The sequence below is a fragment of the Thamnophis elegans genome, chromosome 4 (genome assembly GCF_009769535.1).
Source record: "Thamnophis elegans isolate rThaEle1 chromosome 4, rThaEle1.pri, whole genome shotgun sequence".
Taxonomy (NCBI): Eukaryota; Metazoa; Chordata; class Lepidosauria; order Squamata; family Colubridae; genus Thamnophis; species Thamnophis elegans.
This window is the reverse complement of record NC_045544.1, coordinates 117743908-117770487: the sequence shown is the minus strand read 5'-3', so window position 1 is coordinate 117770487 and position 26580 is coordinate 117743908. Positions and strand designations below refer to the sequence as shown.

The 26580-nt window shown below is 43.7% G+C and overlaps 1 protein-coding gene across 2 annotated transcripts in view; it reads right to left on the bottom strand.

The window, feature by feature from the left end:
- Positions 1-3638: 3638 nt before the first annotated feature.
- Positions 3639-26580, bottom strand: part of SEPTIN4 (septin 4) — a 56687-nt gene continuing 33745 nt past the window's right edge. Inside the window, exons 7-12 of one of the 2 annotated variants that reach the window (XM_032216896.1) lie at positions 19225-19342; positions 17710-17811; positions 16398-16494; positions 14413-14575; positions 7824-7923; positions 3639-5093 (exon numbers count right to left, since the gene is read on the bottom strand). In XM_032216896.1, the coding sequence (XP_032072787.1) occupies positions 5037-5093; positions 7824-7923; positions 14413-14575; positions 16398-16494; positions 17710-17811; positions 19225-19342 (637 nt within the window). In that variant the 3' untranslated portion in view covers positions 3639-5036. Of the gene's footprint in view, positions 5094-7823; positions 7924-14060; positions 14266-14412; positions 14576-16397; positions 16495-17709; positions 17812-19224; positions 19343-26580 lie in introns of those variants that run through there. The other variant, XM_032216897.1, reaches the window with a different exon arrangement.

Genomic DNA, 26580 nt, shown 5'->3' with positions numbered 1-26580 from the left:
TCTCATTGGGTAGACCGGGCCAAAGCAACGCGGGCTGGCCCCTTACATTTTCCAGGACTGCCCCTCGGGTCGGATCTGCCCCCATCACAAGCCAAATCCAGCCGCGGGCCTTGAGTGACACCCCTGCCTTAAGTCTAGGAATGAGCAGATTTGTATTGGAATGTTTTTTCTGCACACTGACCTGAGCAATGGCTCCTGAATTTCCCTGGCAACAGGAACCCTGGATATGCTACTTCATTGCCTTGGCTGATGACTGTTCCAAAGGCATCTTCTGTTCCAAATACTGTAGAAGGCCACTTCCACTTTTCAAAGGGTAATCATTTCCCTACTATAGGAACAGTATTTTCCAACCCAACAACAAACATTCTGTAGTGGATGTGGGTCTCTTGCATAAATTGGAGATATCGCTGTTTTGATGCAATGCAATCAAACCAATCCCCACCATTAAATTAAGACTTTCATACATCACACCTGGAAAAGACCCCTGCTTTGGCTCAATGTTTGTTTTTTTTTTAAAAAAAAAACCTCAAGTCTCAAACAGATTCATTGAAATTAGCTACTTTTATTGGTGGGATTAAAAAATAAACTACTAGAATGTATAAACCTATATATATATTACAACATTTCAATAAATATTTCTCAGCCTCAGACAATTTTTCTCTTTTTTTATAGGAAAATATCAAGATTTGAAAAATGAATGAATAAAAGCAGAAATGCTGTTTTTTTGGGGGGGGGGTCCTAAACATCCTACAACTCTCGCACACACACACTCATCTTTTGTTACTCCTGGGACTAGCCCAGCAATTAAGGCAGTGAGAATAAAGGAATACAATATTTTGGAAGCATTGTTGAGAATACACAATACTATGCATTCAGGAGCATCCATAGGACGAGAGGGAGAGAAGTTAAAAAAGCAAACTCCCCAATTGTGTGTTCAAAGCCCTGTCCCTTTTTTTACACAGGTTGTGATGCAATACATTTAAAAAGGGGCAGGGTTGCAAACACTGAATGCATTAAAACCTCCCCCCCCCATATCACTGTATGCATTCCAGAATCCCTGCACTACATCTAACAGCCGTCATGTTTTATGCTTGGCATCTAACCACAGCGGCTTATCTTCACAACATGAAGGTTAGACATTAAAAAAAATGATTGAAAAGAAAAGATAACTTTGGGGTTACTTTCTGCACTTTCAGTTATGGCACAAGAACAGTCCTCCTTGTATGCAACACGGAAGTTGGACTGAAGCGAAGGGGGGAATCGCTTGTCTGAATGTGCTAATGGGCATCCTTGTGGACGGCTGCTTCAGCTTTCGCCATGCCTCGATAGGAAATAATAAAATGATGTTTAAATAAGGTAATAAAAAGTGATACTTTAGAGTAGGTATTTGCCTTCATTTATGTAAACATTTCAGAAGTGCAAATGCCACCTATGTGTCCTGGAGGATAAATTAATAATAAAAAGGACGGTATTTTTCGGAGTGTAAGATCCACCTTTTTCCCTCAAAAAGATGCCGAAAATCTGGGTGCATCTTATATACTGAATACAGCATTTTTTGCCTCCTGAAACCCCGCCCCTTCACCAAAATGGCCATGCAGAGCCTTTAGGAGGCTTTCAGAGTGCTTCTGGGGACTGGGGAGGGCAGAAATGAGCAACTAACTGGCTATTTTTTGCTTGCTTTTGCCCCCCCCCCCAGCCCCCAGGAGCACTCTACAAGCCTCCTAAAGGCTATGCATGCTGTTTTTTTGACAAAAAATGGCCCCATTTTTGCAAAAAACAGGCCTTTTTTTGCTTGGTTTTGCCCGTAGCCCCCAGGAGTACTCTACAAGCCTCCTAAAGACTATCCATGCCCTATTTTTGGGGAGGGAAAAAAAACGGGCCCATTTTCACAAAAAAAGGAAGGTCTGCAGAGTGCAAAAACTTTTTTTTAAATTTGCCTCTTCAAAATCTTGGTGCATCTTATACTCCAGTGTGTCTTATACTCCGAAAAATATAGTAATCAATAATTAAGAATAAGAACATCAAATGATAGCATCACAATAGGAAGATAATTATAGTTTCAGATAGAGGACTGCTTAACAGTACCAATCAAAAGCTTCCCCATTCCCAGTTTTTCTTCACGTTATAGGGAGGAAATGGAAGAGAAATATAGGGTGTTTACTAGTGAAAATTACATTCTCATCCCCCCCCCCAATAATATTGCACAAACCAGGTTAATTGCACAAGAAAAGCCTTAACTGGAAGCACCTCTATAAATATTGAAGCCAAGAGTATGGGGTCAGCCTCTGTAATAGCAGTTTGCTCTATCAATACTAGCGAGTAGTAATATTTCCTCCATGCAATGAAAAACATGTTTATGTATATCAAGATATCTTTAAAGCACAGAAGCAGGCCAGGTTATGCTAGGCTAAGGCTAGGCTTTCCCCCCACCCTGGTCAGTTGGCAATCCTACTGCATTTGGAGCTGGGTGGAAAGGACTGGTTAAAATCTAAGGATTTCTTACTTCAAGACCTACAATTTTGGGGGCCTTTCTTTAATCAGACGTTTCTGCAGGTGACATTATAAAAGTTGCTATAGAGATGGTTCTATGATGCCCAGTGGGTTCCAAAGCTTCTAGAGAAAATAACCAATATTCTGCAATTCTTGGGCCATATTACAAGTCTGTTTGGATCTGGATTGATTGACATTGTGGCAGCTATTATGACAGGCAGCTTATTAGAAAGAGAATGAGACAGAAGGGTACTAACAGGTAAGTAAAAGTAAAGGTTCCCCTTGCAAATATGTGCTACTTGTTCCCTATTCTAGGGGGCAGTGCTCATCTCCATTTCAAAGCAGAAGAGCCTGAAGATGTCTCCATGGTCATGTGGTCGGCATGATTAAATGCCAAAGGCGCACGGAACACAGTTACCTTCTCACCAAAGGTGGTCCCTATTTTTCTACTTCAATTTTTACGTGCTTTCGAACTGCTAGGTTGGCAGAAGCTGAGACAAATAATGGGAGCTCACTCCGTTATGTGGTGCTAGGGATTCGAACTGTCGAACTGCTGACATTTCTGATCAACAAGCTCAGCATCTTAGTCACTGAGCCACTGCATCCCCTACTAACAGGTATCTATCAACCATTGACTCCTACAGAGCCTCCATGACTAGAGGAAAGACACCACTAATTACCATTGCTACTAACGTGAGAGCTTTGGTCTGATCCAGCAAGTTCTCATGCTGTGCTGGCCTACAAATGGAAGATAGTTAGCTTTATTCAGAAGCATCATCTTCTTTTTGCTCCAACAGGTTGGTGTCCCAGTCCTACTCGCTTGCACTGTGAGTTCCTCTCCATCCTCTGCCAATCCTTTGCTTCTCTTTCATTGTGGAGCCTACAGGGAGAAAAGGCCTGTTTAATGAGAGGCCATCCATACTTCAGCTCAAAACTGGACCAGCAGGTGGCTTTCCTGGGTTGCAACCCATATCTCCAGTGAGATCGGATCACTTTGGTTTCTCTCGGGACACTTTCCATTGGCACCACTCCTTGAAAGAGGAAAATGCCTTATTGCCATGGTTGACCATCAGGGATTCTGATGGTCCTTCTGAACAGCCTTGAAGCGAGGGAGACCTAGAAGGGTGGATGGATTGGCTGTTTCTCTACTTTTGAAAGCATCTCACCAACATTTTCTGTGAGCAACCAATCAGCTGGTTTGAGAACGATGCATAGCTTTGTTCTCTGGGATCTTCTTTCAAAGCATAACGGCAGCATGCATCATCAGCAGAGACGGAAATTTTTAGCAGATTCAGAAGACTGATCCCCGCAAGAGCAGCAGCATGCAGATTCTAAGGACTGACCCTCCAGAGATTGGAGAGTGCCAGGCATTTTTTTCTCCAGACTTTTAGGAAAATTTCCATTTGGAATAAGCCACACATTACAAGATCCACTTGCTGAAAAGTCCTAATTTAGGTGTTCTTGATTGAAGGTATGAGCTGATACATATTCACAAGAGAGACACGGTCACTTAAAACACGTGGGAAGGGACGATTTCAAATGAAACTGAATATTCCTTGCAAGAAGCTTGGTTATTTTGCACGTCCATCAGCGGCTGGGTGTGCATGGCTGTGCGTGGGACAGTAGATTTCTTTTTGTTTTTATCTTGCTTTGATACAATAGCTTGAAAAAAATTAAATAAAATTAATAATATTAGCTTGCAAAAACTATATTAACTCCATCTTTTGACTCCTCTCACTTACGAGGAGATAAATATAAAATAGAACCAAACAGAGTTTTCGCAAAGGGAGTGCTCATGTATTTAATTCAGTCAAAAGTTTCTCAGTGCAAGATTCCGGCAGCTCCCATTCATTTCAAGGGGACTAATCATGAGAAATTTAATTGCTGGCGTCTGCTAACGGCCTTCAGATTTTCCAGGAGGATTATTTTTAAAAGCATTCCCAACATCTGATGCGAGGCTGAAAGTTCTCAATTTTACCATCGTAAAGATCGGAATTTTGTCATTTCATCTCTTGTGTACATATATTTTTGCCAATAATTTCAAGGCGGACTTGGAGAGAATATCTTGTGTTTTTGTGTATGTCTGCTTTTTTTTTTTTTTTTTTTACACTTGCATCTTTTTTACAACCGGGTTAGAAAGTTGTAAAAAGTTGCTGGTACAAATTATCACAGTCTGCCTTTCAGATGAGAGTTAAGTTTCCTTTCAGTGCTGGGTTTGCAGAATAGTTCGTCTCTGCACTCTGCAGAAAAATCACCACAATTATGATCAGTAGCCAGACTGGATGGAGAAAGGAAAAGTCCCCGCGTGTTAGAAGGTTGCGGTAGCATCTTGAAACCTTTCTGAGTTTCTCGTTTCTTAGAAGGGTAAGTAATTGTAGAACTTTGGTTTTTAAGGCGATCATTGCAGCAATTTATGTTTGAAAAGGACCAAGTACTGGAGATGGGGTGAAATTCAGGGGGATGTAAACATTTTCTGCTTTGGAAGGATGCCAGCCAGCAGGGGCAAAAAAAAAATATACTGGGGAGGGGAGGGCAATTTATGATTACTATGAATCTTCCATCTGCTGTTGGATTTTCTGCAACCTTTCCTGCAGTCTTCGTAACTGAAAGGAGAAAAAGAAACCAGGAATTTATCTGCTTCATTTTTCTGTGCAAATTGAAGGCCCAAAGCAACTTCCAAAATAAATACCTCCCCCGCCCTAAAGTACAAAGTTGAAAATACCAAAACACATACATTACAAAACAAATTTAACAAACTGATCTGTAAAGGGCCGTCTAAAAGAGAGATACTTAAACATGTCTTATAAGAGGAGAGGTCAAATGTAGCTCTTAGAATAGTGTTTCTCAACCTTGGCAACTTGAAGATGTCTGGACTTCAACTCCCAGAATTCCCCAGCCAGCATTCGCTGGCTGGGGAATTCTGGGAGTTGAAGTCCAGACATCTTCAAGTTGCCAAGGTTGAGAAACACTGTCTTAGAAGAAATGTATTTCACGTCCACAGGTTTCACTGCTGAGAGTCAAGCAATGGGCTGTTGTCCTCTTTCCCATAAAACCATGTTTCTCAAGCAACTGGAAGAGGTGCCAATTCTGCTCTCAGAATTCCGGGAGTTGAGGTCCACACCTCGTAAAGTTGCCACGGCTGAGAAGCACTACTACAGATTCATATTATACAATGGCAATGTCTAGGAGCCCTGGTGGCACAGTGGTCAGAGTGCAGAACTGTAGGCTACTTGTGCTGACTGCTGGCTGCTTGCAATTTGGCAGTTCAAATCTCACCAGGCTCAAGGTTTGACTCAGCCTTCCATCCTTCCGAGGTGGGTAAAATGAGGACCTCAAAATTGTTGGGGGCAATATGCTGGCTCTGTAAACCACTTAGAGGGCTGTAAAGCACTGTGAAGCGGTATATAAGTCTAAGTGCTAGTGCTAGTCCCAGCCCTCACCCTGGCTTAGCTTGTAATGACCCCCATATCATTCAATTACCTTACAGAATAATATATTATTATTATGAGCTGGCTGCCTGCAATTTGGCAGTTCAAATTTCACCAGGCTCCAAGTTGACTCAGCCTTCCAACCTTCCGAGGTGGGGAAAATGAGAACTAGATTGTTGGGGGCAATAGGTTGACTCTGTAAACTGCTTAGAGCGGGGCTGTAAAGCAATATATAAATCTAAGGGCTATTATGCAAACTCAGAATGTACCTATAATGTGTTAAGTCACCAAGTTTAATGGACCTAGGAAACATTTTCCCACGTTTAGAAAAAAAAGTGGGAGGCAAAATTTTGTTGTTGCTGTTTCTATCTGGTTCGTCATCATCCTGCCGTTTATTCTTTTTAAAAATGTTTTCAATAATTAACAGGAAAAAAGAATAACAGAGTTGGAAGGGACTTTGAAAGTCTTCTAGTCCAGCCCTCAATTGGTGAACCACCCAGAGCTGCTGAAAGTTGGAAGCATATAAATGTAATTGATAATGATAGTCATAATCTCAACTCTTGGGAAAAGGACGAATGATGTCACAAAGCCTTGCTCATTCTCTCCTGGTAAAAAGACTCATGGGATACCAGCCACTTCTTAGAGCAGTGTTCTTAAGCCTCAGCAACTTTAAGTTGTGTGGACTTCAACTTCCAAAATTACCCAGCACCCATATTAAAGAAGGTAGCCTAGCTTTGTTTTTGATCTAATTATGATGATCAGAGGTGGCATTCAGCCAGTTCGGACCAGTTCACCCAAACCACTAGCAGTGAAATGCAGGTGCTCCCCACCCGCCGCCCAGGCTCTAAAACGTCCTATGTAGCCTCATTTTCGATGCCGTGCGCATATGTGCACCCCACGCAGGTGAGCAAAGCGCATGCATGGAAAGCAGCACGCATGCATGGAAGGCATGGGCACAATGCAAACATGTGCGCGGCCATGCTCACAGTGGCGAACCAGTGGTAAATGTAAGTGAATCCCACCACTGATTATGATCAAGTGTTCAGAACTACCACTTTTTGCTGATAGAATTGAGTATGCTGTGGAAGCAGAAAGGTGTCAACAGGTGGGATGCGCAAATGCCACTATCTCAGATCCTGAGGACACAGACAACCTCCAAGTGGCCTTAACTACTCTCTAAAAATGCAAATAACTGGTTGTCTGCAAGGAATATAAATCCTTCCATTCCCCACCAACCAGCCAGAGCTGAAGCAGCTTCTTGGATGAGAAGCGAAATGTCTTCAAAGAAAAACCAAGAAAGTTCAGCTGCCTTTGGGACAACCATGATCTGGATGACTGAGAGTCTCCAGAGACACAACGTGTGAACCTGCTGTTAAAGAAACTGGTCATCTTGATGAGTGAATCTGGCTTGTACTGAGCTAAATTGAGCAAAACCCCAATATTGTACAATACAGTTCTCTATACAGGTAATCCTTGAGTTACGACTACAATTGAGCCCAAAATTTATATTGCTGTGTGAGATATTCGTTAAGTGAGTTTGCCGCATTTTGCGACTTTTCTTGCCACCATTGTTAAGTGAACCATTACATTTGTTAAGTTAGTGACCCGGTTGTCAAGTGAATCCGGATTCCCCATTGCCTGCTCGTCAGAAGGTCGCAAAATCTGATCACATGACCCCAGAACACATCATAAAATATGAGCCATTTGCCAAGCATCTGAATTTTGATCGTGTGACCAGGAGGATGCTGCAACCGTGTGAAAAATGGTCATAAGTCACTTTTTTCAGTGCCGTTGTAACTTTGAACAGTCACTTAAATGAACTGTTGCAAATCGAGGACGACCTTGTATGTTTCTGAACTTTCAAGCACCGGCAATCTCCCCCAAAAACAGTACCCTGTTATTCACCTCCTCATCCTTCTCCCGGATCAGTTTCTCTGTCTCCAAGTCTGGCACCGTGGGTGTAGTTGGGATGGGGAAATCAGTCCCACTTTCTCGAGTTAGCTTGCTGTTGTTGTGGTTGTTTTTCAAAAAACAAAACCAGAAAAGAGAAAAAAGAGGAGGAAATACATTAAAATGTTCTCAGAGAAAAAGTGGCCCAAAAAAAATGTTTGGGTATGCAATCCCACAAGGGATCCCATTCGCTTCCCAATCAAACTGCTGTATTTGGTTTCCAGCAAACCCCCTTCTGTTACTTATTCCATGATATCATTTTACTCTGGCTTCCCCCAACTCTTTGAGGTCACCTTGCAAAGGCACTTAATAGTTTCACATTTATTTCTACAAAAACCTCCTAATGGCAAGAGTGGTTTGATGGTGGAACCAAATCAAGAGATGAAGCAGAAGAGAGGCTGGATAGTTTTAAGTCTGGGATCTCTTGTAGGGATCCACCTAGAAAACAGGTTGAAGATAGGACTTTTAGGCTAATGGCCCTTTCCAAATCAGTTTTAACAATCAAGCAGAATAGAGCTGGAAGGGAACTTGGAGGTCTTCTAGTCCAACCCCCGGCTCAAGCAGGAGACCCTATTCCATTTCAGACAAGTGGCTATCTAGTCTTTTCTTAAAAACCTCCAGTGATGAAGCACCCACAACTTCTGAAGGCAAGCTGTTCCACGGGTTAATTGTCCTCACTGTTAGGAAGTTCTGCCTTAATTCCAGGTTGCTTCTTTCCGTGCTTAGTTTCCCTCCATTGTTTCTTGTCTTGCCTTCTGGTGCTTTGGAAAATAAGTTGACCCCTTCTTCTTTGTGGCAGCCCCTCACACATTGGAATACTGCTATCATGTCACCCCTAGTCCTTCTTTTCTCTAGATTGCCATACTCAGATATGAAATCCTCTTATCTTTGCTACCGGTTTGGTAGCGGGATCACTCTCTCTCTCATACGCAGCATACCTGGGTATGCGCAGAACCTTCTGCGCATGTGCAGAGCATGCATGATGACATCAGGGTGGGTGGGCGGAACCTCACACTTCTGCCACTACCGGTTTGCCCGAACCAGTGCGAACTGGCAGAATACCACCTCCGACCCAATTCCTGCAACTGTTTATGTTTTTGTCTCCAGGTCTTTAATCATCTTATTTGCTCTTCTTTGCACTTTTCCCAAAGTCTCAACATCTTTTTTGTAATGTGACCAACATACTAAGCCAGTGATGGCTACTTTTTTTGCCACTGCATACCAAAGTCGGGGGGGGGCTGCACGCGCACACACACACACCGTTTTTGGCACGTGATAGCATGGTGGACCTGTTTTTTGCCCTCCCCAGAAGCTTTCTAGGAGCCTGGGGAAGGTGAAAACGCCCTCCCCCCACAGGCCCTTCGGAGGCCGGAAACAGCCCATTTTCTGACTTCCGGGTTGCCTGTAGGACCATTTTTCACCCTCCAGAGGCTTCAAGGAAACCTCCCGAAGCCTCCGGAGGGCGAGAAACAGCCCTACAGGTAAGCCTCCGGAGGGCAAAAAATGGCCGAAAATGAAGGCCGAAATCAGCTGCCCTAAGAAATGGCTCTGCGTGGCACATAAGTTCATTAACATGGTACTAAGCTATACGCTATGGGACTATCAACTAGAAGAGCAGTACAAAGCTAGCAAAATGCACAATGCGTTTAATTTATTGCCCAAACCAAGCTACAATGACTTGTTCAATAAATCATGATTAAAATAAACATACCTTAGTGTCATGTGCACTCTAAGACCCAGAGCATTTAACTTGAAGAACAAATGATCTGTTTCAATTAACTTTGAAGGAATTCCTGAAATTGCAATAGGGATTTTGCTTAAGAAGAAGGGATCAGCTTCAGAAATGGAAGTGATGGGCTTCAATTTCAATGTTGCCTCTTCAAGGGATTTCTCTTTTTAACAGCAACTTTGGATGCTCATATATGTTCACCAGAAGTACACTAATCCAGACAAGGTAGAGATAAAGAAACTCTCTGCTTTGACTTTGGAGGGACAATGTTACTTCTTCATGTTTTATGACTAATCTCCCATCCCACTTTACCCCACCCCATGTACAACAGCTTTGATTGAGCACAACATGTGTACTGTCATGGTAGCCTTTAAGTGGTGATAGTTCCTAATACATGCACTGTGTGGCATTGGTGTTAACACCATTTGAGGTCTATGTATTCCCACCCTTGAATCATAACCCAATGCAGAACACATACATCGTCTACAGAAAGACTCGGATTCTGTTCTGGAATCTCTGCTAGAAAGGGATGGAGGAAAAACCTGCTCTCTGTCAAAGATCATGGAGAACTGCTACCAAAGGAGACAAAGCTGGACTTCATCTGGAATGGAGTGACGTCATCCTGAAGTTCAACTTTGTGAACTAACCTTCCGATGGGCCTGGGACCAAAAAAGACTAGGCAACTACCTGGAGCCTGAGACTTTTTTTGAAGGACTTGGTTTGGTAAGTCATGACTAACTCGTCTTCTCTGTTATCATTTCACAGATCAGGAGATCATTATGGAAAGTAGATTACAGACTGCAAATTGAAAAAAACAACCTAATGATTATACTGAACTGAGACTGTGGATTCAAATCTGAAGTATAGAGCCGAGGCAGCGCAGTGGTTAGAGTGCAGTACTGCAGGTACTTCAGCTGACTGCTAGCTGCAGTTCGGCAGTTCAAATCTCACCGTCTCAAGGTTGACTCAGCATTCTATCCTTCCGAGGTGTGTAAAATGAGGACCCAGATTTTGGGGGGCAATATGTTGACTCTGTAAACCGCTTAGAGAGGGTTGTAAAAGCACTATGAAGCGGTATATGTCTAAGTGCTATTGCTATTGCTTTCCCAATTAATATAGGGATCTCTTCTTTCCCTCTAAACAGGATGACAAGCAGAACAGGGGAATGGAAATCTGCAGCTTAAATTAACCAAGTGAAGGCAGGGCAGGGAAGAAGTTTCCCTCTAACACCCCCTCCCCCCCCACACACTTCCAGATTTTCCCTTCGCTTAGTGGATTGTTCCGTGTCCTAATTCAGGCACCCTGGACCAAAATCTGCCAGTGGTGGAACCACAGTTGAAAAGCCAGAGAGATGGAAGCAAAGCCTCTGAAACCACTGATTCTCAGTCCTCTTCTCCAATAGGGGTTGCCAAGAAAATAATCCTCTTTCCCAGGTAGAGAGAGAAAAAAGGGATGCGAAAGTATGTGTCTCAGGGTTATTGTTGGGTGGGTTGAAATGTGCAAAAAAGACTTGCAAGTGCTGAATGCTTATATGGTCACGAGGAGTCGAAAACAATTTGGTGGCACATAATGACTTCCTCAAAAATACAATACAAGTATAGACTACTTTCCATTTATGGAGGACAAAAATCACGGTAAATATGGGGAAAATCCTGAATAAGAATCAGGATCCAATAAAAAGGAGGACAGTTTCTTCCAAGTTCTCTATACCAGTGTTTTTCAATCTCAGCAATTTTAAGATGTGTGTAGTTCAACTCCCAGAATTCCTCAGCCAAGGCTCCCAGAGAATTCTGGGAGTTGGTCCATTAATCCTGAAGTTGCTGGGGTTGAGAAACACTGCTCTACTATGCACCATTTCTCCCACAATTACATACTGTCTAATTTGCTTTGTTCAAAAAACAGAAACTTTCAGTCAGAGCTGCTGAGAAAATAATTCATGTCTAACAGACATGGATGTATAATATACAGGGCTGTCCCCAAATAGTTTGAGAAGTCTAAAAGCTGCCAATACTTACCACAAGGAGAGAACAACCTGCCTTGCAGTTCAACACACACAAACCAGGGGTGAAATGCTCTGAAGTTTGCTACCGGTTCGCTTTGCACGCATGCACGCCAAACAAGCGCTTCACGCGCATGCACACCGCAGGCACTAAGAAGCCTTTTCTGAGCCTGCAAAGTTAGTAGAAGAGCAGGAGGGGAGGGGGAGAACAGTTGTGCCATGCGATTCGCTAGAAAGCAGGATTTCCTACTTTCTAGCGAATATAAATCGTGCAGCACAGCTGATGGTTACACAGCTGATCATCGGAACTTTTTAAACAACTTTTTTAAAGCATTTTTTTTACTACCAGTAGTTAAAAAATGCTAAAAGAAGTAAAAGAAAAAAATTCTGACAATCGTTGAAACTTTTTTAAAAACTTTTTTTTAGCATTTTTTAACTACCAATTCTCCTGAACCGGTAGTTTAAAAATGCTTTAAAAAAGTTTTTTTTAAAAGTTCCAACGATCAGCTGTGTGACAATCAGCTGTGCCGCATGATTGTTGGAACTTTTTGTTTACTTTTACCGAACCGGTAGCATTTCACCCCAACACAAACCAATGCAAAAACAACAGCAGCACATAATAAATTTCTTGAACGTGCTACCTCCTCGGAATCCTAAGGTTTCTTTTTTCTTCTTTTTCTATACTTGCATTCCTTTCCACCCAATCTTATTGCCCTTTGCTTTCTCACTAAGTCCCTTCCAGCATGCAGAGTGCAAACCTCAGCAGTGGAAGAGTTACAGAGGATCATCAGGTTAGTGCAGTCAACAGGTTAAGCCCCCAGATACTTAGTACTAACTCAAGGACCACCCAAGCAGATTAGCACATTTCATTAAAAGGCATAAAATGTAGGATTTAAAGGTCCCTGTAATCTGTCTCATGTGTAATCTGCATAATCAACCTGTTTTATTCTCCTTCCTCGACTTTAATCCCAATTTAAATCCTCCATCTTTCAAGCCACTCAATGCATCTGGTGAAATCAGATACAAGTCACAAAAGCTTATAGGTTTTAATAATATGTATTAGTCAGAAAAGAGACCATCAGATTTTCTTCTGATGCTTTGCCAATATAGACTAAACCAGAGTTCCATCTTATAATTACTAAGATTGAAAACACTGGACTAATCTACCTCTCCTCCAATGGCTACAGCGGAATATCCAGGGATTATTATTACTCAATTATTTTGTAAGCTAAAACAATGCCCCACGCTTATTTCTTAACTGTGCACCTGGCACATTGAGAAACATTCTGGTTTCTCAGGCTAAAACATGGATTTTATGAATCAAATGAAACATCTTTTCTAGTTGGCTACAGCTGGCCAGAGAGGAATAGTGGCAAAAGGAGTAAGAGATGCAGTAAGACTTTAAAGGTAAGCTCTGTGAAAGAACAGCATCAATGAGTTAGCAGGACAGATTTCAAGGAAGTATGAGAAAACAAGCAAGATCTGGGGGAAACCGAACAACAGAAAAGATGAGTTAAGAGAAACAGAATCTCAGGAAAGTTTTGTTCAAGACCATCCTTGATAAGTCAGCAAGATGGTGAGCTGAAGGAAGTCAAGGGGCTACAGGGTATTCTATTTTGTCTCATGATTTTGATTTTCCTAGCCATACTGTAGAACACCTCCCCTTTTTTATAACCAGCATATCCCATGGCTGTGTCAACTGGGAAAAATGAGAACATTTCTGAAAGTTATCAGATTTGGGGAGAAATGGGAAAAGTTAAGCAACCAGACTCAAGTATGTTTCTCCTAATAGGACAATTCACTGAAAACCTCAAGGTCCAAAAAAAGCTGTTTTTCTCTGTATTCACTTTGGTGAGTTTTCTTCCTGATGCCAACTTGGACATCCCACTCCCCTGGCTCAGCTGATAAAGGGAGGAGAACTTGTGGCTTAGAGGTTAATACAACTGCCTAATATGTAAGCAGCCCAAGTTCGAATCCTAGCAAGGGTATGGCTAGCTGATGAGAGCAAAATAACTTGAAACAGATCTATACTAGTCTCCCTTCATTTCTTTATCAGCAAAAATGTTATATATATATATATATGTTTTTATTTGTGCTGATAAATAAATAAAGGGAGACTAGTATAGATCTATTTCAAGCTATTTAGCTCTCATCAGCTAATAGATCTATACTAGTCTCCCTTTATTTATTTATCAGCACAAATAAAAACACAAATATAAAAGGCAACAGTAAAAATATTGGGTTTCTGTCGTGATGGACTCTTGTGACGAGCCGATTGACAGATGTTGGAAGCAGTTAGCTTCCTCCCATAATTGGGGCTTACCAGGGGTTGTGACACTAATATATATATATATATATATATATATATATATATATATATATATATATATATATATATATATATATATTGAATTGCCTATCTACAGATATCTCTATTAACACAAAATTGCACAAACCAGGAAAATGGATTTCAATGTACATAATTTATTCTGTTTGCAACAAAGTGCTTATCCATCTGTTGTTATAATAAATACCTGCCTAAATCATCATTTTAAAAAAAATCTGTGAATTTAAGCCAGCATTAATTTTCCTTGATGAACTGCCTCCATCAGTCTCTGATTCCACCTGAGAATTTTTAAGGCCGCTTTGCCTGCCTTTCCTCCTCATACCTGTTGGAGAGGAGGTTACAACAAGGTTACTGAATGTGGGGGTCCCCACCTTTCACATCTCCTTCATCCTTCTCAGCTGTGCCATCTGCCCAGCTCCCCTCCTCCCCAGTTCCACCTCCTCCTCCTTCCCAGCGCCCCCTAACTTACTTGCGATTCCGCTCCTTCACCACCATGCGAGTCATGCTCTGAATGCACTGAGCCCGGTAGTTTTCATAGTGGGTCTCCCGAGTCACATCCTTCAGGTCCTGCATATGGGTCCTTACCAGCATGGTGCGCAGCTTGACAAAGTCACAATGCATTGGGTTCTCCACTGGCAAAAGAATGCAGAGCTGAGTGAGCGCAATTCAAGACCGCATAGTGCAGTGACAGTCTCTAGCTCAACAATCTCACAACTGAAAACAAATCCATGGGAAATGAAAAGCCTATTGATGGCTTTTAGCAACTAGAGTGAAATGGAGCCTGTCTGGGGAATCGCTGAATGTCCAGACTGGCAGGCAAAACATGAAGGAAAAGCTTATCGTTTCCTATTTTGCTTGCAGCCTTTTGGTTCCTCTGGCATTCTTAGGAGTCTGCACCCCAGAGGGACCTGGCCAGTTCAAGATAACACTCAACAGTATGCAACTCCCACCCACATATTGGGAGGAAATACTTTCTGATGTATACACACACTGATCAGCTTCAAGTAATTTTGTTTGGATCTGTTGATGCCCTCTTCCATTTTTCTTTATTACAAAAATGCAAAGGAAATGTAGCTCCGTATCATAAACATTGCAGTTGTTTTAGTTTTCCTAAAGTTGATTTCCCAAAGTGTTGTAATATGGTTCCTTGTGCAGGTGTGTCTCCTGTCTTTTCTCAACATTGGCTTCATGGGCGAACAGCGGAAACTTCACACCAAAGCCCTCTCTCTATGCTGCCAGTGGGGGTTGTGGACAGGCCTTCCTCTGTAATAAACTGCAGAACATTTTAAAGCAGCTGTTAAGATTCAGCACCTTAATTAATCATCATTTTCCGTAGTTTAGCTGTTTTGAGTGGTCTCATCTATAGTATTATTATCAAGAAGGATTATATATTTTCTCAATTTCTCATAGAATATTAGAAAAACAGAGTTGGTAGGGGCCTTGGAGGTCCTCTAGTCCAACCCCCTGCTTAGGCAGGAAACTCTATACCATTTTAGACAAATGCTTGTCCAATTTCTCTCTCCCTCCCTCCCTCTCCCCCCCCCCTCTTTCCCTATTTACCTACCTTTTGGCTTTCCCAAGCAATGTTTCACTCCAATTCATTTTTAGGCATACAACAAATCTTGAAATTCAGCATACTTCAAACACAAGCTTTGAAACTGGATTTTTCAAGTCCAACGGGGACAAAAGGATAGGATGGCACCAGGGTTGGCTCTACCCTGGAACAGACTGAAGCAGCCACCTCAGACAGCAGGTGCCAGGACACAGCAGAGAGGAAAGGTTGTTTGCTGCACAGCCTGTGTTGTCTCTAAACTTGCTTTTTGCCTTCAGTGCACTAAAGGAGGCAATCTCAACTATAACACAGAAGAACGACTCAGCAACCAGTCCATTGGCTTTTGGATGGGATAGGGGAGATGCGGTCTTGTTCTTTGTTTCCCACATCTACACTGGCGACCTCTACAGAGGTGATTTTTTAAAAAAAGGCCAAGAAGGGCACAACTGCATAACTGAAGCCCCACTGTGTTGTCAAGTGCATGCAAAAAGAGGCATCTGGCTTTGGATAGTTGTGCCCACCGTCTTGACTTTTTTGTGGGAATGCCCCTATAATAAACCATTGGGATTCCCAAGAGGTGGCATCTTGTCAACGTTCTCCATCATCCCTATCTCCTGGTTTTTCCAACAAGATATGGAGCAAAACTACCGTGCTGAGGCCATGCTTCCCACAAAATGACTAATTTAATGCTTGGGGACAGGAAGCTTTTATTGATTTTTACAGCCAAAGCTAAGACATTAAGCTGCCAAAGTCAATATTTTGTATTTCCATCCCACAAGAGCATTGGTAATTGGATGTTAATTCAAACTAGGGGAGCATGGAACATTTTTGCTGAATTCGGTATTGAATCAATGTCGACCCATTAGCTGCAGCCCCCAGTTTATTGAGCCACTATAGGTTACCTTCAACAATTCCCCAAGGATACAGCCTCCCCCGGATTCGTCTGCCTTTCGTCTCCACAATGGTGTTACTGCCAATCACGGCGAAGGGGATGCTGTCCTGCAGAAGGACAGTGGCAATTAGGAGTCAAATAGGATGGCAGGAGTCTCCCCCAATCTTTGCTACTTCACATATATTTAGTGACAAAAGAGAGAGCATTTCTCAAAAAGATTCAAGGAACTGCATCATGGACTTGCACCAATTGCACTATCGAATTAGGCAGCGAAGTAAGAGATGGTGGGATTCTGAGGGCATCAAAAAAGAAAAAGGCTTGGAAAAGAGATGATCCCTGTTGTACAGCAAATGACTACGGTGCACAAGTGCTTTACATTCCACCCATTTCCTTTCGTTTGTTTAAATGAAGGGGATTCTGCTTTTTAAGTTATTCAGGCCAGGCATCAAAAAAAGAGGAAAATTTAATAATCGTTAAATTTTATTAGTTAAATTGATACACTGCCCATCTCACTGTGGGGCTACTCTGGGTGGCCTACAACAATAAAACAGAAAAAAGTGATAAAAGATGACCTGTGGATTCCAAACTGAGGACCCATGTTTATAAGGACGGCAGCAGTTTTAAACAAGGCTGTCTCCCAGCCCGCTCTCAGTCTCCAGATGAATAAGATTGCAATGTCCCAGGCTGACATTCTGCAGTCCAAACACATCTGGAGGACACCAGGTTAGGGAAAGCTGTATTAAATCAAAAGCATAAGAGTCTGGGATGGGAGAAGGCTGAAAAGAAATATTTTCTTAGGCTAAGAGTTTAATCCAAGCCTAGCTGCCTCTCTTTAGTATGGCTTAACTGGAATTAGAGATACATGCCTGGCTTGGAACACTTGCCTTAATTTAAAAAAGGCAAGCAAATATGAAACATATTGTTTTCAGATATTAGGAAAAGCTCCTTTACAGTCAAAGCATCAGCACATGTGGAATATCACTGGGGGAAACTTAGGCTTTCTTCTGAATTTGTTCTAATCCAATCAGGTACATCTAGCCCAGTGGTTCCCAATGTGGGGCCCACACCCCACGGGGGGGGGGGAGAACAATTTGCTTTTTAATGGGGGCAATTTGAACCTTGTTTGAACCAAATTAATGGCCTTTTAGGATTCCTCCATGTGAGTAGAGTTCATTTTTTGAGTAAAGTAAGAATTATATGTCATGGGGGGACAGGGACGGGAGCATCAGGATTTTAGAGATGCTTCGCGGGGGCATCGCCAAAATAAGGTTGGGAACCACTGATGTAGTGGATCTGAATGTCCACTGTTGGTGGTCCCTCACTTTGAGTGCTTCGTCCTGCTGCTTGAATTCATCATCTTCGTCTGAATCACAATCAGGAAACTGATAGATCCGGATCCCAAAATGATCAATTTCGTCACGAATCTAAAACAGAGGAACATGCCAGCAGCCAATGAAATTCAATCATAATTTTGGTTCCTTATATAACCAAGCGTTGCCCAGGTATTTATTTATAGTGGGAAAACATCCAGACCAAACATAATTTCTAATGTTGGATTTCCCCCCTGACCAGAGGGAGCCTCGTGGAGTACTGTGAAACTGTTACCATGGCAACTCCACTGAGCTGTACAGTAAAAGTCATTTAACGGCAGTACAATAAAAGCCATGTTAAGGCACAACAGGCTGCATCTTAACAGAACACACACCCCGAGCAACCTGCATGAACATGGGCACCCAATGCCACTCCAAGAATTCTTCAAGAGTCAATCAGGATCTTCTAGAAAGCTTACAGGGGAGTGAAGAACTCAGCGTTTAATCAGCATCACATCTCCAATTCCTCACCCGACTTTCTCATAAAATGCATGTGGCCACTTTGAGGGACAGACTGAAAGCCATCTGTATGCTCATTTTAAAACGAGTACAGATTTCACAACGTCACAGAGTCCGGATATTGGGGAGGGGGAAGGTTGGAGAGGAAGGGAGGGCTGAGCAGGACAAAGTCAGAGTGAGGAAGAGGGGATGTAACAAAAGCATTAGACGTTCATATGGCTCCATATGGCCTACATTTAGCTCAGCATTTAAAATCTGAATTACAGCAGGTTGTGCATCTATACACAGGTAGCTCTGGCATTCGTTACAACCATTCATTTAAAGTTATGATGGTGCTGAAAAAAGTGACTTGCAACTGGCACTCACACAACCAGTGTCCCCACAGTCATATGATCATGATTCAGGCACTTGGCAACCATCGTGCATGTATGACTGTTGCAGTATCCTACGATCATGTAATCTTCCCAGCCAGCTTCTGATAAAGGAAGTCAATGCAGAAGCCAGAAGGGAAGATTGCAAGTTGCGGTCACATGATGTCTCAGTTAACAACTGCAATACAGTAACCTGTATTGTGGTCATAAATCGAGGACTATCAGTACTTAATACTTTTATTCTTCAGAAACAGTTTCAAAATCTTGGACATTTCCTTTTCTGTTTTCCTTTTTCAATTAGTTTTGCTTAGGTTACTCTATTTATCTCAATGTTGTGTTTTTTACATTGTACATGGAACTTTGAACTTTAACTTTAATAAAATTTGTATGCCGCCCACTCCCTTGGGACTCTAGGGGGCTTACAACAAGTAAAAACATTTAAAATATTTAAAAATACAATGTTAAAAATTAATACAACATTCATTCCATCACATGGGGCTGAAAATTAATCAACAGCCCCAGGCCTGCCGGAACAGCCAGGTCTTGATCGCTTTACGGAAGGCCGGGAGAGTGGTGAGGGTCCGTGAGAGAGAAGTGAGAAAAGTGCCCCCAAGTTTGTTCCGATCTCCTCTTTTACCTTGCACTTCATTCGTTCCACCTCGGACGGCATGAGAGTGTCAGCCTTGGCCAAGACAGGAACAATGTTCACACGCTGATGGAGCGCTCTCATGAATTCAACATCCAGAGGTCGCAAACTGCCAAGAGCAGACAAGAGTTCACCATATGCAGAATAAGTATATACATAATTTTGTATTTATTTATTTAGTCATGTTCATATCATGTACATTGGACGGCTGTATGCAACGAAATGTCATTTTAATGGATGCCGATTAGTGTACCTTCAAAATGACAATAAAGTTATTGCTCTGTTCTGTTCTATTTTTATTCTATTCCTGGGAGCTGTGGAAAGAGATTGTTTCTTTTTTTGGCCAATAAGCAAAAAAGTGGGAGTGCCTGACATGTGCTAGAATCTGTACCAATTATTTGGTGGCAATCAATGATACTCCACAAAAATAACAAAGGTACTTCAATTAATTATATAAGGATACGTTAAAAAGAAAGACAGTATTGGCAGATGTAGCGAATCCTGACTGAAAAAAATCTGTATTTTTGGCAAAGATACAACACCCTTATTTCACGTAGTAACATCTGCAGAACAAATGATTCTCCAATTTCCCATAGGAGATAACCCTAAAAGGAGAAGTATGGCCTTCCATTCAAACTGTTTAAGCATCATATCACTTGAATCACACATTTTAGAGTTACTTATATTGAAAGTGTTTGTTGTTTTCCAATTACTTTAACCCCTCATGGAATCTTTCCCATTACTTTAACCCCTCATGGATAGACATCTTTATCCTAGATCCTGCTTGGGTCTATCTGAAGGACTTCAAGAATTTGAACTCTATGGGGAGCAAGGACCCCATCAGAGAATTCTTCTCCTTTAACCCCAATGTCCAGCATCCTGTGAGGAAAGATATGCCATGATGTAAAATCAATATAGCATTTTGTCCCAGATAAGCTAAGAATTTTAAGTGCTAAAATGCATCCAAAAATCAGTTTCTGTTTATCCATGGATGGGCTTATCTTCAAGTATATACAATAATGCTGTACTTTTAAAAAGTACCCATATTTCCCATATATCTATTTATAGATAAGCCCATCCGAAGACAAGTAGGCCCTCAAATTTGTAACCAAAATACTATGAAAAATACAGGCCAGCTTATTATCCACAGGAGGTGTGTTTTGCATAGTAATTGGTTTAAAAATTCAATGAGTTGCTTATCTTTGGATTGGCTTCTATGTGAATAGATACGACATTAATTGCACATAGACTTTACAGGTGGTGTAGTATTCTAACCACATATAACTTCCAGGCTGGAAAACCAGGGGTTGCATATTGGTGTTGTCATCTGCCAGCAGCCTGCGGATCTGGCAGCAGATTCGGACAGTGAGGAGGTTGGGGAGGAACATGGGCCAGTTCTGGAGTCTGGGGAAGGCTCGGACGAGACTCTGTGTCAGAGGCAGAGAGGGGCATCTGGTAGTTATGTGATGTCTCCAGAGCCTCCGGAGCCTGACATCAGCAAGGCAGAAGAACAGTGTGAACTATTCCCAGTGCGCACATGCGCAGAGCTGCCAGAAGGCAAGAGCAATTAAGACAAAAAGGGAGACTTGGGAGTAAAGCTTGGAGATGATTGGCCCCTCCCGTAAGACATAAAAGGAGCAAACAGACGTGAGGAAGCAATTAGTTCATCTAGTCAGTTCAAACTCTGAGAAGTCCTGTTTGACTCTGTGCTATGTTTGGCCTTGCAAAACTAATTGGCAGTTAGGTCTTTGGTAGCTGTTTCAAGGGAGATAAAGGTGGGTGCTTATCAGTGGTGGGTTTCAATTTTTTTTTAGAACCTCTTCTGTAGGTGTGGCCTGCTTTGTGGGAGTGGCTTGCTGGCCATGTGACTTGGTGGGAGTGGCTTGCTGGCAATGTGACTGGGTGGGTGTGGCCAACTTGTAAAATGTGGTGAAACTCACTTAACAACGCTCCTGCTTAGCAACCAAAATGTTGGCTCAGAAACTCTGGTATTGAAGTGTGCAAGTCTTAAAGCTGTCAAGTTACAAGACCCTTGCACCCCTAACCCTTTAGAAAAAAAACCCAGGGGTGTTTAAACTTGACAGCTTTAAGACTTGTGGACTTCAACTCCCAGAATTCCTTCTCTCACTCTTCATCTTGATGATGTGCGGACGGGCGGGGGGGTGGGAGCTGGAACCAGTTCTAAACGGCACTGTGGATTTGTGGAACCTCTTCTATAGAAGAGGTTAGAACTGGCAGGAACCCATCCCTGGTGCTTATCAACATTACCCTGAAAGACTGTGTGTCACGCCCCACTCCACTCCATAATTAGGAAAGAAAACCAAGAGACTCCATGGGTTGGAAATCCAATGTACTTTTACTAATTATAAATGGTAAGCGAGCAGTAGTGAAGCAAAATCTGAATAATATGGCGCGAAAGCAATTGATATATAGCAAAACCCGTTCCCCCCCCTTAGGATCAAAGCTCCAGTCCAATCATAAGTCCTTCAAATGTCAGGTGTGAGATAACTTCAAAAAGACAGGCCAAGATGGAATGTGAAGGCCGTTGATGCAGGCGGGAAACACGTACGCATGCGCAATCCCAACAACTGGTACATCCTAGAACATTCCTCCAGCAGTCCTCCAGCACATCAATTAAAAACCCTCCCACATACACGCCCCCCCCTTCCCGTTTCATGGCAGCTGAAGCAGCAGCAAAGCAGAAGCTGACATCCGGCCGTCCCCCGGAAAAAAGGCTGTCAGGCCTGGAAGAAAAAAAAAACAAACAAAACAGACAAACAACAAACAAACAAGAGAGGGAAAGGAGAAAAGTCAAGGCTTGTCGGGATAAGAAGCATAAAATTTCTGCAGTAAGCGGGGGGCACGAACGTGGAACTTATCAACCCATTCCGTGTGGGAGGGGGGAAAATGTTTCCAAGCCACCAGGTATTGGATGCGATTACGGTGCCGACGGGAATCCAGAATGTCTCGGACTTCAAAATGACGTTCCCCATCAACAAGCAACGGAGCAGGTGGAGGGTCATCGGTGGGTCGTAGGTCGGACACCCGAACTGGTTTGATGAGGTTGATATGGAACACCGGATGGATCCGGTTGAGATGTTTGGGCAATTGCAAACGAACAGAAACAGGATTGATAACTTTCACAATTGGGAAAGGGCCAACATACTTGGGACCCAATTTCTTCGACTTTTGTGTAGTATGCAAGAATTTCGTGGACAAATACACCAAATCTCCAACGTGGTACTCATACGGCTGAGAGCGTTTCTTATCAGCCTGCTTCTTATGAGCCTTATGGGCAGCGTCCAATGTGGAAAGAGTGAGGGGCCAAAGGCGACTGAGACGTTCACTCCAGTCTGCAACGGAAGGAACCTGAGGGTGGGCCGTAGGCAGTTCGGGAATAGGAACAAAATCCTGGCCATAAACGACCCGGAAAGGGGTGAACCCCGTGCTGGAGTGAACCGAATTGTTATAGGCCACTTCAGCATGTGGTAACAAGTCCACCCAATCGTCCTGTTGATAATTGATGAAACAACGTAAATATTGTTCAAGGACGGAATTAGTACGTTCACAGCCGCCATTAGTCTGAGGATGGTAGGCGGAGCTAAGGCCCTGGGCGGAGCCAATGCGTGTGAGGAACTCCTTCCAAAATTTAGATGTGAATTGGACCCCACGATCGGAGATAATACGGTCGGGGACCCCATGTAAGCGGTATATGTGAGAAAGGAATAGTTTAGCCAACGCCTTGGCGGAAGGAATCTTGTGGCAAGGCACGAAGTGAACTTGCTTGGAGAACAAATCAGTAACCACCCAGATAACGGTGTGCCCTTGGCTCTCGGGAAGCTCCACAATAAAGTCCATAGAAATCTCCTTCCACGGGGCAACCGGGCGGGCGACGGACTGCAGAAGTCCGTGTGGTTTCCCCGGCGGCTTTTTGGCGGTAGCGCAAACCGGGCAACTGGATACATAAAGTTCAATGTCCTTTTTTAAAGAGGGCCACCAGAATTGTCGCTTCACGAGGTGCAAAGTTTTTACGAACCCAAAATGACCCGCCATCCGGGAGTCATGAGCGCGACGAAGGACCACAAGACGTAGGGAAGCGGGGATGTATAATTTTGCACCAACCCACGGTAGACCGTCCCTCATGGTGCATTCGTCCCGATGGTTCAGGAACCAGTCGTCTTGAGGAAGAGCCGCTTTGAGGTCAGAAAGCAGATCGTGAGGCACATCCTTTTGAGCCTTGGTCTGTTGACGTGTGAGTACCGGAGCTGCCAAGAGCGGTTGGACGATACTCAGTGTGGAACAATTATACTGAGGTAACCGGGACAAAGCATCGGCCATGAAGTTCTTTCCGCCCGGGATATACTTTAGAGTGAAATTGAAACGGTTAAAATATTGGGCCCAACGCATCTGCTTTGGGGAGAGACGGCGAGGTGTGCGCAACGCTGCCAAATTCTTGTGGTCAGTCCAGACTTCAAATGGGTGTTTAGAGCCTTCAAGGAAATGGCGCCAAGTAGCGAGGGCCCAACGGACTGCAAAAGCCTCTTTCTCCCAGACCGCCCAGCGCCGTTCCGTGTCAGTGAGTTTACGTGAGGTGTACGCGCAAGGTTGCAAGTTACCTTGGGCATTGGCTTGTAGCAGAACTGCCCCAACGGCGACATCACTGGCATCAGCCTGGACAACGAACGGGTGGTTGAGATCAGGATGTTTAAGAACTGGTTCAGCGGCAAAAAGGCGTTTAAGCTTTTCGAATGCCGCCTGGCACTCCATGGTCCAGTCCAAAGGCTTATTGGGTTTAGGCTTCGGTTCGCCTTTAGTTTTGAGCAAATTAGTAATAGGGAGAGCAATGTCGGCAAAAGAGGGAATAAATTGACGGTAGAAATTGGCGAAACCCAAAAATTTTTGCAATTGTTTACGAGTTTTGGGAGCGTCCCATTCAGTGACCGCCTTAACTTTTTCAGGGTCCATTTCAACGCCATCAGGGGAGATACGGTAGCCCAGATAGTCAATAGTAGTTTGGTGAAACTCACACTTAGACAATTTGGCATACAGGTTGGCAGCACGGAGCTTTTTCAAAACAGTGCGCACCAGATTGACGTGGTGGTCGTAAGAGCGGGTATAAATGAGGATATCGTCCAGATATACGATAACGCCTTTATAGAGATGATCGTGTAGGATCTCATTAATAAATTGCATGAATACAGCAGGAGCCCCCTGTAGGCCAAAAGGCATAACCCGGAACTGGAAACAACCAAGAGGGCAGTTGAAAGCGGTCTTCCATTCGTCCCCTTCCTTAATGCGTACTCTATAGTAAGCTTCCCGTAGGTCCAATTTTGTGAAGATGCGGCCCTTCCCCAGTTGCGCCAACAAGTCCTTCATCAAGGGGAGTGGGTAGAGGTTCTGAGTACAGATTGCGTTAAGGTTGCGAAAGTCACAACATAAACGAAGAGACCCATCTTTCTTCTCACGAAACAGCACAGGGGCCGCCACCTTGGGTCGGGCCGGTTCAATGAAACCACGTTTCAAATTTTTGTCAATGAAAGAACGCATCTCCTCCATTTCCCTGGGTGACATGGAGTAAATGCGGGGTTTGGGGAGTGTGACCCCGGGCAAAATGTCAATGGAGCAATCAGTAGGCCTGTGGGGGGGTAGAATGTCCGAAGATTGCTCGCTGAAGACTTCCTTAAGATCCAAATATTCTTTCGGAATTTTCTCCTCTCCTGCAATCCTCTCCTGCCCCCTAGCGGCTACTTCAGGAACGTTAGTGACGTCAGGTTGGTTTGGAGAGCCCTCCCCCAGTGGAGGCACTTTCGAGCGAATACGCAAGCGGCCTGTCCGCCAATTTATGTGAGGGTTCCACTTCCGGAGCCATGGGATGCCCAAAATGAGTGGTCTGTCCATGCCAGGTGCGACCACAAAAGAGATTAATTCAGTGTGGGTACCCATTTTCATTTCCAAAGGCTCAGTAAAAAAATGGGCGGGCCCCCCCCCCGCAACCGATCCGTCTATCTGGCAAAATACAATCGGTGTTTTTAAAGTGCGCAATTTGATGCCCAATTTTTCTACCATTGTTGGGTTGATCATGGACCGGGAACAGCCGGAATCCAGTAAAGCGAGGAGGGTGGCAGGTGTCCCCTCAGGAGGAACTTTTAATTCAATAGGGAGTAGAAGGGGCCCCTTGTTTGAACTCACCCAGTGAGGTGAAGTGTCGTCATCAGAGTCATCAGAAGAAGAGGAGTCAGCATCCGCGTCATCCTTCAATGGCTGGGCAAGAGGAGGGGGATTGGTTTCTCCAGCGAAAGCCGTTTCCTTCTTTTTCTTTTCAGAGCCTCTTGCAGGTTTCTCTTCACGTCTGGGAGGGGGTTGGGCCGAGAGGGGCAATTTAGCCCGACAGTCGGGGGCGGTATGCCCAAGCTTGCCACAGCGAAAACATGTTAAAGGTCTGGAGGAGCCAGAAGGGGCCCTCTCGCGTCGCCGCGGCGTTTGGAAAGCAATTGAGTAGTAGGAGGGGGGAGGGACTTGGCAGCCCTTTCTTTCCGCTTCCTTCTTTCTTCCGTGGCATAACGCAGACGAATTAAGTCAAGCTCAGCATCAGCAGCATGCTCAAACCAAGTGATTAAACGTCGCGGCAGGTTACGATTGACACATTGTTGATAAATGTCAGCGTTCAAGCCTTCAGCAAATCTGTCCAGAAGCGCATCCTCCCCCCAGCCTCTCATGTACTGAGAAAGACACTGAAATTCCTGGATGTATTCGGCGACAGGTCTGTCGTCTTGGTCAAAGGTTAAAAATTTCAACTTGTTCCGCTTCTCAGTTAATGGGTCATCAAAACGTTGGCGGAAAGCATCCATGAAACGGTTGAAATTCCCCAAGAGGGGCGAGCCAGACATATGCAAAGCGGTCGACCACGTGGCCGCTTCACCGTCCAAAGACAAAAGAACCATTCTGACCCTTAAGGTGTCAGATTCAAAGTCCCGGCCATAAATTTCCATGTAGTTAAATACCTGCATAAGAAAGGAGGGGAGGCTAGCAGAAGCCCCATTAAAACGCACAGGCAAGGGAGGGATTTTTGCCATCCGATGTCTTCGGGGGGGAGGCTGGGGGGGAGGTCCTCTTTGATCAGCAAAACCTCTAGCCGCAGGGGGAGAGACGGGCCGAGGGGGGGGGTGGGGGAGAATCCTGGCGTGGGTAACGTTGCCAATTTCTCCAGTCTCTTTCCTCCTCCCCCCGTCTCTCTTCCAAAAATGTTTGACCCCAATAATCAGGTAACTCACTCCGTTGGGGTTTTCTCATGGGCCCCTGGCGCTGGTAGCCTCTCCATTCTCCTTCATCGCCCCCTCTTCTTTCCCC